This window comes from Tubulanus polymorphus, chromosome 5 (assembly GCF_964204645.1).
Source record: "Tubulanus polymorphus chromosome 5, tnTubPoly1.2, whole genome shotgun sequence".
In the NCBI taxonomy this organism is placed as follows: Eukaryota; Metazoa; Nemertea; class Palaeonemertea; order Tubulaniformes; family Tubulanidae; genus Tubulanus; species Tubulanus polymorphus.
In genome coordinates, this window is record NC_134029.1 from 9,497,909 (window position 1) to 9,512,761 (window position 14,853).

At 38.3% G+C, this 14,853-nt stretch overlaps 1 protein-coding gene and 1 long non-coding RNA gene across 2 annotated transcripts; both read right to left on the reverse strand.

Annotated features, from left to right (window-relative positions):
• Positions 1–1,302: 1,302 nt before the first annotated feature.
• Positions 1,303–4,737, reverse strand: LOC141905276 (uncharacterized). The gene is made up of 3 exons (XM_074794103.1): positions 4,556–4,737; positions 3,516–3,617; positions 1,303–3,030 (listed from the first exon to the last, which is right to left on the reverse strand). The coding sequence occupies exons 2-3, from the start codon at positions 3,571–3,573 to the stop codon at positions 1,679–1,681; spliced, it is 1,410 nt and encodes a 469-aa protein (XP_074650204.1). The 5' UTR covers positions 3,574–3,617; positions 4,556–4,737; the 3' UTR covers positions 1,303–1,678.
• A 7,342-nt stretch (positions 4,738–12,079) lies between these two features.
• LOC141905446 (uncharacterized) lies at positions 12,080–14,784 on the reverse strand. Its single transcript, XR_012619262.1, has 4 exons — positions 14,493–14,784; positions 13,887–14,052; positions 13,600–13,802; positions 12,080–12,157 (listed from the first exon to the last, which is right to left on the reverse strand). It is a non-coding gene; the product is annotated as an uncharacterized LOC141905446 (long non-coding RNA).
• Between the last annotated feature and the right edge of the window lie 69 nt (positions 14,785–14,853).

Consider the following 14,853-nt stretch of genomic DNA (forward strand, 5'->3'; position numbering starts at 1 on the left):
TTTCGTGAGAACGAAGACAAGCATGTGAAAATCCCTGAAAATGCGTAAGCTTATGTCGTTGTTTACAATTACCAGCAATTTTTTTTTACGGCAGTCCTACATCATGTTGTTTCATACTCTGATCGTGCCAAGAACGCGTCTCCGCGCATCTAATTTAAAATTTTTTTCCCCCAGACCCCTACTTGGATTTGTGCGCCCCCCTCCATGGAATCCTGGATCCGCCGCTGCCCGGTATCATAATTCATGTCGATTGGGTTACAGATTGTAATGTTTTAGAGGCAGTTGTTAAATATGCGTCGACCACACATTTGTTTTCAAAAAAATAATCATCGGTAGCCCAGCCGAAGCTGTTCCGGTTCCGCTCTGTGTATACGTTATAATCGACAACACGTGCAGGGGCAACTGAAACGGCTAAATTAAGTTAAATATGCCGATTTGTAAAGCATTTAACAAAAATATAACATTAGCCTTACTGTAATTACCGGAACCGTACAGGGACCGTCGTGCCAAATACAAATGATACCGATATTTGTAATATAAGCGTTCTGTTCCGGTTATTACAGTAAGTTCTGTGCGTACTGCCATCGCTCTTAAAAACGCGCTTAAATTCTGACACCGAAACACCGATTGATGGCGCATTGATTCGTCGGGTAATCTATCAGTCGCTGAAACATTGGATGGAGCTGAGAAAAAGTCATTGGAGTCAGGAATCATTTGATATAATAATCAAATGTTTTATTAGTACATGTAAATTCAATTTGAACCATCCGAATGAGTATTTTCCGTAACACCTCACAACATAGACTGGTTGCCTACCGAATCGACTTGCAACCAGTCTCCCTTTTATGTGTACTCGATTCCAGGTACAGTGTGCACGTATTTCGATTACATGTTGAGTGCGACCGAATACATACCTGCCCGTGCATCGCCCTCGGCAGGGATTCCATGCTTATGGCATCGATACACTCAGCTACAGCACGAACCCCTGCCACACTATAGACCGGTTGCGCAGGCTTATTCGCGGGTGACTTGAATAAGAGACTGAGGTAATGAGAAGTCATCTATGGATTTTTTAGACGTTTTCGATACTTCAGAATGCGTTTTTACCAAAGTTTTAGCGCCGAATCGATTTAGGGTGATAAAAAACAAAAACTCGAATTGGTAATTGAAACGGGAACAAGTAATGGTCACTTATTCCGTATTCGAAAAAAATATTAACCAAACCGGAAACAAGTAACGGTTGTTACTGTCTTATTGATCAATCCGAAATTCCGAACACAACAAAACAAGACTGAATTTTTGAGATGGTTTTTATAGTTGTCATCTGATCATTTTGAGTTTCGTTAAGAAATTGAAGTTTCGAAGTTAAGTAGAAACTAAACATATTTAAACATAGTGAATAAAACAACCATTAACCGATGAACGAAGGACCCCTAATTCTAAAATCATTGAGATTTGAAACTTCAACTTCATTATTATAGTTTTCACAAGCGGTTTCCAGCTAGCATTGGGAACTGGTTTTGAAAAATTAGATTTAATTCAATCGACTAATTGAAAATGCATCTAATGAACTAATTTATGCTGCGAGTTTTAGTCCTAAACTCACACCTGTGGAACTGGGCCTTGGTCGGTGAAACCATGGACAGAGTCCACATGGTGAAACTGGTGACTTCATGATCTACCTGTTAATCTTTGAGAGGACCTCTTTCGCAGTCTGGTTTCCGGAATGCATAGCTCCGTGTACATAACCAAACGCAGTAGCTGAATACCCCTCGCCGGCGAAATACAACTTATCATTCAAAGGGGCGCTCATCAGAGCGTGATTCTCAGCAGACATCCACGGAGGCCAGTTAGTATAGGTGCCGAAATACAGCGGGTTAGTATGCCAGTCGGGTACAATGATTTCAACGGGTTCGGGAACCTGTGCTCCGTACATGCTTCTCAATACAGCGGTTAATTCAGCTTTAACAGTGTCTACGGACAGACGTGATACTCTATCAGCCTCGTCACCGAACACAGTAGCCAACAGCATATTGGTACCAGCAGGATGAAGACCTTCGGCTTCCAGACTTTGCCATAGAGTGTAATAACCTTTCGTCGGATGGGCGAAAACGATGTATTCTTTGTTATCCCAGAATCGCTGGACCTTCTTGTCAAATCTCATGAATATTTTCGTGTAGGTTCCCATGCCGAAACTGTCGAAGGCCACTTGTTTTTGCGGACTTAATCTAGGTATGAAGTTGACCGCGTCACTTTGCATCACTCCAATGCTGAATGTACATATAGCGTAGTCACCTGTGAAAATCTTACCCGTCTTTGTCTCGACCTTGACACCGCTACGTGATGAGCCGTAGGCCACCTTGCTGATCGTTTCGTTAAGGATGAGTTGTCGGTCACGGTTCGTTAGAAATTCGTCTGCCAATTTCTCCAGTATAAACCCAAACCCTCTCTGATCGGTTACGAAGAAATCTTTGTGCGCGAAATTATCCTGCATCGTCTGATAGTGAAGCACCGACGTCATTTCCGGTGTGGCAGCGTTCCCGTACCCCAGATGAGCAGTCTCGAGTGCCGTCTCAAGGGTTGTTCTTCTCATAGGCCAACCTCCGTAATGTAAAGCCGCGCTTTCAGGTATATCAGCCATTTTGTTTTGCGTCATAAACGCCGCAAGCACTTGAGCACCATCTATAGCCTTCATCAACTTCGCAGATATCTTAAATGCCTCGCGCGTGACGTCATTTCCGGTCGCATCGCGAACCATCAGATTTTCTTGGTTCGAAATGATGCCGGATAGATTGTATTTCTTGGTTAAATCCCACAGCGGGTTCCCGTCAGTACCATGGACCCAATTGGCTCCGAGTTCGATTTTCTTATCGCCGAACTCGGTAGCTTTCACTCTTCCGCCGATGTGGTTTTCGGCGTCAATGATAATGAAATCATTGACTCCGTGATCGTGTAGATATTTAGCGGCCGAAATACCCGCAGCTCCAGCTCCTAGGATTAATACTTTAGCGTGACGTGGGGGCTTTGCACCTGAAATTGACAGAAGTAAGGTGTGAAACGATTGTACACCCTACATTCAAATACATCCTGTATTTCCGGTATTAGTATTTTCGTGACTGTTTTGAAATTTTTGACAATAACTTATTGGATGGGCGTTATAGAGAGCTATGAAACAAACTACAATGTAAATACATTAATATATATGTCAAGAAATAGGGGACACCCGTCCAGTCTGAGAAAGTGTTCCTACCAATAAGAAGTTGAGAACCGTCGAGAAAGCCTAATTGAAGTGTCTCCAGCGTTGAGACACCGTCCACTGGAAGAGTGTTCTTCTACCCATAGGGAAGCACCGGGAAAATGGTCCTATACGCATATTAAAGGAGACACTGTCCACACAGCACACAAAGTGGTCTTCTACGCATTAGGAGACACCGTCAAGACTGGGCGAGTGATCTCTCCGCATAAAGAGTCACCGCCAAGATCACGTGGGAACACGTCATTGAAGTAAAACTTACAATGTATGGCTAGCGCCGCTGCTAACAACATAACAGCAATTACAATCGACTTCTTCATCGTGTATGTATAAGTACCAGCTTCAAATAGGTCTTATACTGTTTCTGTAAAAATCGAAAATATTAGAAATTAGAATCAGCATGATATAATCTGACTGTAATCCTTAGATTCTTTTAGAAAACCATTTCTTATAGTTATCCCATGAATGAATATTTGAAGACGGGATACCAGACGAGACCTCCGTCGTCGATAGTTCCAACCGAAAGGGCTTTAGCTCAGCAAAAAAAGAAGGTAAAAATGCCCAAATATATGCAGAGAATTAATAGACATGATACCGTATATAGTACAACAAAAACGATTTGCTTTGATCTGATTAATGATACCAGCAAGCTGGTAGTGTCCTGTGTGAAATTTAGTTATTCGATATTTGTCATCACGATAAAAAAGAATTTTCGTTTAATGCTTTCGACGAAACTTTTTATAAAATTAATTTCGACATTGGCTACTAATATCTAAAAGCCGGGTTAATAGTGTTATGACGAGTGGCAAAATGTGGGAATGGATTTGTCCTAATTCTGGAAAATTTTTCACCAGTGCTGGACGCTCCCGTTAATCCAAATTATCGTACACGGGCACGGCTCCCGTAACGATAACCTCATCTTGCATTCTGATATAAATGGATATTTTTATCGGACGGAAAAATCGCGTGCGAAAACATCAAACGCGTTCGATTTGTTGCGATGATGCGATGAAATCGGCTCCGAAAGCCACTGCACACTTTGACGATGATGCGATATACCATGCGATGAAGCGATCATACGATCAACCGCAAAGGTGTGTGCGCCTTGCTTTAGAGAAGAAAATATAAGACTACATTACTTTTACGTATCGCGCATCTATTCATCCCTCATGAATTTGCACTTTTCCAATTGCGGTATTAAAACTTTCAAAAAACTTACATTCCAAAATATTCGCGCAAAATGGAGTCTTTGCTTTTCCTTTCCAAATCTAAAAAAACAACGTATTTTATATTCACACTTACCTTTCTCACCTATGAAGCTCTGTAACAGAACGAGAGGAGGTAAAGCTGACTGTTCACACGATCTCAGACACGGAATCTGCAGACGAAATACTTATACAGAATAAACTGAATGGGCGTTTCCAATTTAACAATTTAACACATCAATATTAATGACAACGTGTCCGCATAATTCGCATCTGCTTCAGGTTCGGAGACCATGAAAACATTGTTACGGTTTATTTTCTCGATTTTAATGAGAATCGCAGCTGCAATAAACCCGAAAAGCAGGTCAAATAATTGCCTGATATATTGTATGTATTCCATCCCATTGATAGCAATTACGGTTAATGTGGTTCGTTTCAGATTGTTTGTAGGCAAATAAACAACATGTGCCACCAATTTTGTTTGCCTTTTGTTTGTTGCCTTTTTTTACGAGCATGGTATCGATAATTTTGATGTTCAAATTATGATCGACTCTTTTTCAAGCGGCGTCACCCATCGATAAATAGCGATTTTGTTTTGGATATATAGGTTGAAAACCCTTAAACAAAAAGTAACTAAATTCAAATAATTTATTTTGGAGCGCACAAAGAAAAAACCACGCAAGCACTAAATTTGAATTTCATAGATATCAATTTTATCTAGAATAATGTATCTCTTTGGTATTGACATGAATAATGTTTTTATTTATTACCCATTCTTGATTTATAGGTTCAAGTCCAGTATAGCGTGGAATAGTTCCCCGCTCAAAGATACATTTTTAGAAAAGGAGTAAATCGGCTGCGTACTTTTCAAGACAAACCGACAAACCGACATACCGACAAACCGACGAACCGACGAACCGACGAACCGACGAACCGACGAACCGACAAACCGACATACTCGTATTCCCTCGATCCAGCCACGGGTAATCCACGGAAAAACCCTGTCCCTCGATCCTAGCCACATTAAATAAGGGTAATCCACAGAACCACGCAGCCCCTCGATCGCCACATTATATAAGGGTAATCAATAAGGGTAATAATAATATAATAATATAATATAATAATAATAATAATAATAATAATAATAATATAATAATAATAATATAAGGGTAATCCACGCAACCACGCAGCCTCTCGATCCCAGCCACTTTATATAAGGGTAATCCACGCAACCACGCAGCCCCTCGATCCTAGCCACTTTATATGAGGGAAATCGGCGGGTAATCCACGCATAAACCCAGCCCCTCGATCCTAGCCGCTTTATATGAGGGTAATCGGCGGGTAATCCACGCATATACCCAGCCCCTCGATCCCAGCCACTTTATATAAGGGTAATTCATGCACCACACAGCCCCTCGATCCCAGCCAATTTATACAAGGGTAATCCAGGTACATACCCAGCCCCTCGATCCCAGCCACTTAACATAAGGGTAATCCACGCATACACGCAGCCCCTCGATCCCAGCCAATTTATACAAGGGTAATCCAGGTACATACCCAGCCCCTCGATCCCAGCCACTTAACATAAGGGTAATCCACGCATACACGCAGCCCCTCGATCCCAGCCACTTTATATAAGGGTAATCCACGCAAGGATTTGTCGGTTCGTTGGTTTGCCGGTATGTCGGTTTGTCGGTTCGTCGGTATGTCGGTTTGTCGGTATGTCGGTTTGTCGGTATGTCGGTTCGTCGGTTTGTCGGTATGTCGGTTTGTCGGTATGTTGGTTCGTCGGTTCGTCGGTTGTCGGTTCGTCGGTTTGTCGGTTCGTCGGTTTGTCGGTATGTCGGTTCGTCGGTTTGTCTGTATGTCGGTATGTTCGCACGTCCCTATGGCGTAATGTCGTAAGATTCAATCAGTCCAATATTGGCGGATTAATTCCAAATACCAGTCCAATGTGATAAGTCCCTGCTGGAACTATTTAATGCTATAATGGACTTGAGCCGATTTATATACTGTAAGCTGAAATTGTCTCCATTGAGTTTCAACCCGGTGGTTTAGTTGGCAAAATACTGTACGTATATATGTTTTCCCTTGGCTCCCATTATATCTTTTCCAGGTTACCATATTTGATAATTAGATGATTTATCGATCAGGTCAGTGAGTTACTAAAATTGGTGGTGCATGTATCCGGGTGAGGCACATATATTATACTAGCAAAATACCCGTCCGCAGGACGGGTTAGATACGCGCTACAGCTACCAGAGTACTTCACAGAAGATTTGCCAAAATATCGTCAGCGGCGGATTCAGGATTTCAGATGCAGGGGTGCACACAGCGAAGCGTTGGGTCGAGGAGTTCCCCCTAAAGTTCTTTTGAATAAGATGCGCCTGAGACGCATCTTGGGCACGGTTTGAGTGCATTACTTTTTCAACTCGTAAATTGAATAGCGATTTCATACTTCTACCCAGGAAAACCAAAAATCAAGAGATTGAGAGGCTGTGCACATACTCAAAGTGCACCCCTGGATCCCTTGCTCTGGAAATAATAATCGTTTCATTAATTCTGAAATGAGCACCATCTCCCGCTGAATACTGGGTATAGCCCTGACATGAAATAATTCGTAATACCTTTTGTAAAACCTTACAAAATATCGATGCTTGATTGTACACTATATAAATATCAGACTTTCACTTAAATACAGTCCCGTGATTGATTTGAATATTTGAATTATGTAGGCCTATATAATAGTGCCTATATTCTCCAGGCCAATCTCCTTTATGGAAAATCATATATTTTCAGAAAGCCTCTTCTAATTTTTTCCAAATTCCATATATTCTAGTCTCATTATCTTCCATATCCCTGTATACACTGTCAGGTCTGCAGCCAGGGTTGAGATGCGTCGGGTGCGAACGCCGTGGTTTAGGTCCACAATTGTAGTTTATATCGCACCCCGCCCCCTTGGGGGGCCCTGACTATGGGACTGGCCGTACATGACAAAAAAAATCTTAATTTGCCGTACAAAATACGGGGAAAGCATACGGGTTGACAGGTATGCGGAATTACATTTTTCCTGCCTCTCCGGGCCTGCGATACTTCGTGGAATAATTTATCTGGTTGAACCATCAAGTTGAATTTGTATTATATTGTTATCAAGGTTTTCCGCTGAGGGGTTTGATTCCAAAAAGTATAGTTCTTTTTGGAACCAATTACATTGAATTATATTGCTCAAATATTCCAGGTCATTTAGCTAACCAAAAGGCAATATAGTTAAAGTTGTTTCTAATTTTTGCCAAAGGGAAATAATGGTTTTTTGACGCCTTATAAAACGTTACCATTATGAAACCTAAACAATGTTAACCATTCAGCGTCATTTTACAAACGACAACCGTAAATCGATGTGCAAAACGTCACAGGTTTATGTGTACACATACAAGCTATTTGGCAAAATATTATTGATAAAGATGTAGAATGGCTCCCTGTGATTATATAATGACGTCTATTTGAACGTCGAAATGTTATATTGCATTGAATATCATGAGAAGACGTATTGTAATAGTAAAGGATGTATGATTATATCAGGAGCGGCAGGCATAAAAAGAAATGATAAGTAAATCGGACTATTCGGTTAAATGGCGGATGTATACACGATTTGGAAGTCTGATATAAAAGTCAGACCCTGACATGGGGATGCTAGTGGAATGACGAAGCTATCTACGATCTGAGTAGGGCCGGCGTGAATTTCATCGGTGGCTACAAGCGGTCTATATAAAAACGTGTTAACATATAATTTCAATATTCAAATGTTTTAGAAAATATGTTCGATATAAGGGGTATGCAAGTTTCATGAGATTAGCAATTTATAATAGCATAGCTGTCATATACGGCTCCGCGTCCATTGATGGCATGTGTATAAGGTGACAATTCAATTCAATACTTTATTGATCCTTATTACACTGAAATTCCGGGATAAAATTTAAAAAACTTACAAATCTTAAAATAAGAAAATACAAAATACAAGACACACGGTTAATTCATACAGAATAACATGAATAAGTTCTTTAAATGACAATGTCTACTTCAACCCAGACTCAAGTCTAGGATATCGAGTGACAGCCAAACCGGGCCCCAGGACCGGGCCGGCTGGCTACACGATATGCTCAACGTCATGATGAAGCAAACATCCAAAGAACTCTTTCTTCAACCATGGAGGCAATGAAGTTGCAGACCAGCTTAGAGGCAAAAGTGAATCGAAGTCGGTCACAAGTTGACAATTTTTTTGAAATTAGACCAGTTGAAGACTGTATCATCTACCCAATCGCCAAATCTCATAATTCCCCTAATTTCTTAAAACTTCGATTTCAAATTTGCAATTCCACATTAGCTTCTCCCAGAAATTCTACATTTTTTCGCAGGCGTCAAATAATTTATTGAAGTTAATTTTCTTGTTTATGTATGTATGATATTCCCGGGGGCTACCAGTCGGTAGAGGCATTGGATGCGCACTGACGTATCGAAAAATAAGAATAGTGCTGGATATGATGGTATAAGCCAGAAAGTTTTAAAGGAGGTTATTGATGTTATTTCTATCCCGCTTTGTCACATCTTCAACAGAAGTATGTCTACAGGTATTGTACCGGAGTTGTTAATAGGCTTCTAAATTACTTGGATAAATGTAAAATTATCTCTCCTCAACAGTTTGGCTTTACCATTGACAAAATTATTAGTAGTTTAGACAATGGGATGTCAACCATTGGTGTATATTTAGATCTTTCGCGGGCCTTTGATACTGTAAACCATGATATTTTATTGTATAAACTTTTTCATTATGGAATCAGAGGAGTAGCTTTAACTTATATATATATATATATATATATATATATATATATATATATATATATATATATATATATATATATATATATATATATATATATATATATATATATATATATATATATATATATATATATATATATATATATATATATATATATATATATATATATATATATATATATATATATATATATATATATATATATATATATATATATATATATAATGATATTGATAAAGCCTCAAATATGTTGAATTTTACTATGTTTGCGGATGATACTAATGTTTTCACAAGTCATAAAAACATCAAAACTCTTACCAACTCTGTTAATTCTGAATAACATAAATTAAATTTATGGTTTCGTGCGAACAGACTTTCTTTAAATTCTAAAAAGACTCATTTTATGTTTTTCAGTAGAGCAAAACTTAAACAAACTTTGCTTATAAATATTGATAACATTCCCATAACCCAGGTTAAAGAAACAACATTTTTAGGTCTACAAATTGATGATAAACTATCTTGGAAATCGCATATTAATCTTATATCTATAAAGTTAGCCCGATTCATTGGTATCATCAGCTAATGCAGTTATTTTTTGTCCAAAGAAACGTTATTACAGATATATCATTCATTTATATGTTGTCACTTATCATATTGTAACATCATTTGGGGTAATACATATCAAGCTTCCCTTGATTGTCTGGTTAAATTACAAAAGAGAGCAATTCGTATAATTTGTAAAGTAAATTCCTTGCCCATACCTCCCCCTTATTCAAAGCGAACAACATCTTAAAATTAAATGATATCAATTTTTGGCAAAGTGGACAGTTTATGTATCTTTATACGAATAACAAACTACCTGATGTTTTCAAAAATGTTTTCCCTCCATTTGTGACTATGCAACGTACTCGATTTGATAGCAACAGAAATATTAGATATAAACAGTTTAAATCGAACTTAAAAAAATCTTCTATAAAAGTAAATGGACCCAAAATTTGGAATAGTTTATCACTTCATTTAAAAACCCTGCCATCCATCAAAATCTTTAAAACACATTTAAAGGACAAATTGCTTTCTTCCTATTGATTAGATACATACAGATTTTTTGATGACCCGCATTAAATTTTCTATGAATTTTGCAGTAAGTTACTTTTCAGATAGTACATTTTTGTATGTGTGAGAGAGTGCATGGAAGTATGAATGAATCTTTTTTCTTTTTCTAATGTAACACTTTTTGGGGGTGGTATATCCTATAAGCTATGCTTTTTTATATCTTCCCCTCTCATAAATCATGTCAATTTATACTTAATTTGTGCAAAAACATGATAATTTATAAATTGTACATTATTTGTTATAAATTGCTATAATTTTCAGAATTAAATAAATAAATAATAATAAATCATATCTCCAATTTAAATATCTAACCATATAACCCCATGATGACCCACGGTTCCAAAATCCAAGAATTCACTTCAGGCGAATAGATCTTACGAATACACGCACTTAACAATGATAACAATATTGAAAATTAAGCCCGAAGGCAAGAGCTAACTGCTACATCGATTTGTTACGAGTATGATCACTATTTCGCGCGGCACCACTCTGATAAACCAATCAATCGCTTTTTTAACTTAGATTATAGAAATCATTCATCGATTATCAAGTCATTCTCAATCCCACGAGCTATTCATAAAAACGTGATTGGAAGAGATCTTCGCTAAGAATGTTATCGTGACATTCTTGAATTTTACACCCGCGCATTTACAAAAGTAATTGTTCGATGACGATCCAGTTATCACTGTGCTTCTAACCATACGTCGAAGGCATCTCGCCCTTAGTAGATAATCTTTTCTTGCTATGAATACATCAACCTATTCAACGACAACCCCGACTCTCAGCCCCCTTAAAGGATGTAAGGCAAACGGTTCAACGGAGTATCGAATGTTCATTGAGACAATAATCGGTCTACCCATTCAGTTTTTCGGGTTAGTCCTGAACGTTATTTGCTATTGCGTTTTACGGAAGCTGCCTTTCAATTCTGGTTACTATGTTTTACAATTGCTCGCTATCACGGACGCTTTATTTCTACTAATCTCAATACCTGTGCACAGCGTTGGACTTTTGTGGGCTTACTTACGTTTCGGGAATTTTTACAAGTACGAAGGTTGGAATCGATACCTTCCAGAAATCGACACAATTCTATTTCCGTCGATGTTTATTGTGATGACCATCAGGAATTGGTTGGTCGTACTACTGACCCTTATGAAAATGGTACACGTGTAATTGTAAATGAAAATACACGTGTATTTCAAGTACACGTGTAAAATTGGCCCACTTTTACACGTGTACTTTATCCCAATTACACGTGTACTTCATCCTAATTACACGTGTACTTCAAGTACACGTGTAAAATTGGCCCAATTTTACACGTGTACTTTATCCCAATTACACGTGTACTTCATCCTAATTACACGTGTACTTCATCCTTATTACACGTGTACTTCATCCAAATTACACGTGTATTACACGTGTACTTCATCCTTATTACACGTGTTTTTCATCTTGTATTACACGTGTACCTTATCCTAATTACATGTGTATTTCATCCAATATTACACGTGTCTTACACGTGTACTTCATGCTAAATACAGGTGTCTTCAATTGCTATTTTTTGTTGAATTCAAATCAAACCACCATGTGAGGAAATCTCCTTAATCCATGTGCTGTTTAGAATGAACGTACTCAAGAGATTCACATTTTCCATACTAACTGATTTATTCATCTTCATAAATTTTATAAATCTTTGAGTAATGGCATGTCTTATGTTGGCCTCTTTCGCACCGTTCTCCTTTTGACATTGTTCTGAAATGATAACCATTTGAAAAAAATTAAGCAAAAGTATAAAATGATTTCTTTACCCGGATAAATAATTCAACTTCAGCTGCTTGGGATGATGATTGAATTCTGTAGCTTTTTCTAAGAGTCTTCTGCATATAACAGTTAACAGTTTTTGCACTCTTCAATGACTTGATTTTAAGCCATATGGTGAAATGCTTGACAATCTGGAAATTTCAATGTTCAACGCCACCTGATGAAAAACAAGGGGTCTAGGGACACCATGCCCATATGGTTTCGAATGCTAACCAATCAACATAATAAAATAGAAACAGGACATTGAAACTCACCACTATCATAGAACATGTCACAAGCTACAATTTCATAATTGATCGATGTTATAAAGTATTCATAGGTACAAAAATAAATTAGACAAATTGTATATAATTCAATATTCAACTCCCCCTGGTGGTGAGAACAAAAACCTGGGTAACCCCAATTCCACATGAGATGAATACTACAACAGTGGTAACAATTATCAAATATCAAGACTATAAGTCAAAACCTGTTGATATTTTCCTTCAAAAACCTTTTTCTATCTATGAATAAGAACTGATGACACTAAGATGGCTGCCAAATGTGTCACGCATGACTGATCGAAAAATCTGTCTCGTATGTTTTAGATTGTTAAGAATGTACACCCATTACAAATTTCAAAGAAAAATTGCAAACCATTAGGCAGCTACAAGGCAAAAATGACCTTTTTGGGTACAAAAAAGGTCACATGATGGCCATCTTGTGTCAAGATTGAAGCATCTTCAAAATTTCCCTTGAAAACTTCAAAAAATTGCATAAGTGATGATTTTGGGGAACGAAAATGGCCAATGCAGTTGGCCATCTCGATTCGGACCAGTTTTGGGCTGGAGACATGGCTAGGATAGATATATGTATAACTTAAATATCAAGAGTATTAAAACCTCCCAAAATACTGGATTCCAACAACAGACGAACAAAGGGTGAATGCAATAGCCCGCTTGGGCTAAAGTCTCAAATGGACTAAAGCTGGGGACACATTAGGCAATTTCGTCGAGCACTTATGTTGTGCAACGAAATCGTCAGTAAAATCACCTAATTTGTCAGGGTCTGCGCCGACTGAATCGCCCGAATCCAACACGTCCTTCGACTGAATCACCCAACGCATCAGGACACGGTGATTGTTCGCCTCGAGCGCCATATTAAACGTTAAACCCTCCCCTTTTCTGACCAAGTGCCCTTTTGAATCACAGGTGAAAAATTCCACCCTATGATCGAAGTGCACAAACCCCATACTACCGTTTCACACCGTGAGACCTGTATTGACTAGTGCCCTTTTCATAAGAGCTGAACCCTCGTTCTTCCAGCTTGGATCCGCCCCTGTAAATCAACAACAAATGAACGCTAGCCATTATATATTGAATTCATGTACTTACGTATTATTTAGCTGACCCGGTTTGGGTCCAACTTTTTTCCTCATGGAAGACTTTCATTGCTTCGCATCCAGTCCAATGCCTTGACAATTAGTTCTTCTTTTAAATGAGTGGACGACAGCATGCATGCACCCAACAGTATTAGGTTTTCCGAATAATCAGCGTATGGCAGCAGCTGTTGTATCATTCAATAGTGAGTAGGCATCCTAAAATGAGAAGAATTTACAATGCTCACGCTGTAATCTATACTAAAACCATTTCGACGCTCATATAATCTATTATGTAAATACCTGATTTTCATCACACTGTCATTGTTGAGAAATCAGTGGAAAATTGAAGGCTCTCTCGCGCTAACATCATTTTCCAACAATCCCCTGGTGGGCACATTTTTAAGCCAAAAAATGGGAATTCCAATTTAATAGTGTCGGCTTGGATCAATTCTTATTGGTGTAGACCCTATAAAGTTTGAAAAAAAATGGTCAAGAATTGATTGCACTAACGTCGTTTTTGCCGACAATCGAAACTCCGACAGCGACCTAATTTCATGTCCAGCATACAAATTTAATGGCGATGATGGGCGCACAACAAAATCAAAATGATCCTGCGGTTTTTAGATTGGATGAATAAACACCAAAGAAACTCCATTTTTATCCCTCACGATTGGAATGATCACTCACAATTTTTTCACTGGACATTCAATCATTTAAGGCCTACTAATAACCATAACTAATTCAAATTCAATTCAATACTAAAAATAAAGATTCTAGGCCTACAATATTTACTTAGTCATGTTAGTTTTCATTCCAATAAGCATATTCTTTTAGTGACCTTGTGGTGGCCTGAAGCCCAACACAATAAACGTTTACTTTACTACATGTACATAACAATAATAATACCTGAACAATCCACAACGCGTCCTTTAAACGCGGGATAATAAATCAAATGGCCTTCGACTTTTTCTGTTCCACTTCCATTCGAATCCACTCTAATGAATCTAATCATTCAATGATCCACTATGTGTTTCACCTCAAACAAAGAAGCAGTGTCACTTTTGGTCCAGTTGTCAATGATCCCCTATTATACATTGTCATCCAATGCGTTTTGCAATCATTATGAGAATATAATACTGAATAGATCGTGAAAGCCTGTGAAAACGGCGTGAAAACGTGTTGCTTAACAATGGCAATATGGCTGCCACCGCGCAGGGGTGCTTGGGAGTTTAATTGAAATAGATTATTTAATTATTAATAAGTTTTA

What these genes read in the sequence shown, in the direction of transcription:
- LOC141905276 (XM_074794103.1), bottom strand. Translation starts at nt 3,573, where the DNA reads ATGAAGAAGTCGATTGTAATTGCTGTTATGTTGTTAGCAGCGGCGCTA. An exon ending in AGCGGCGCTAGCCATACATT is followed by an intron (nt 3,031 to 3,515) that starts GTAAGTTTTACT and finishes TGTCAATTTCAG; the next exon opens with GTGCAAAGCCCCCACGTCAC.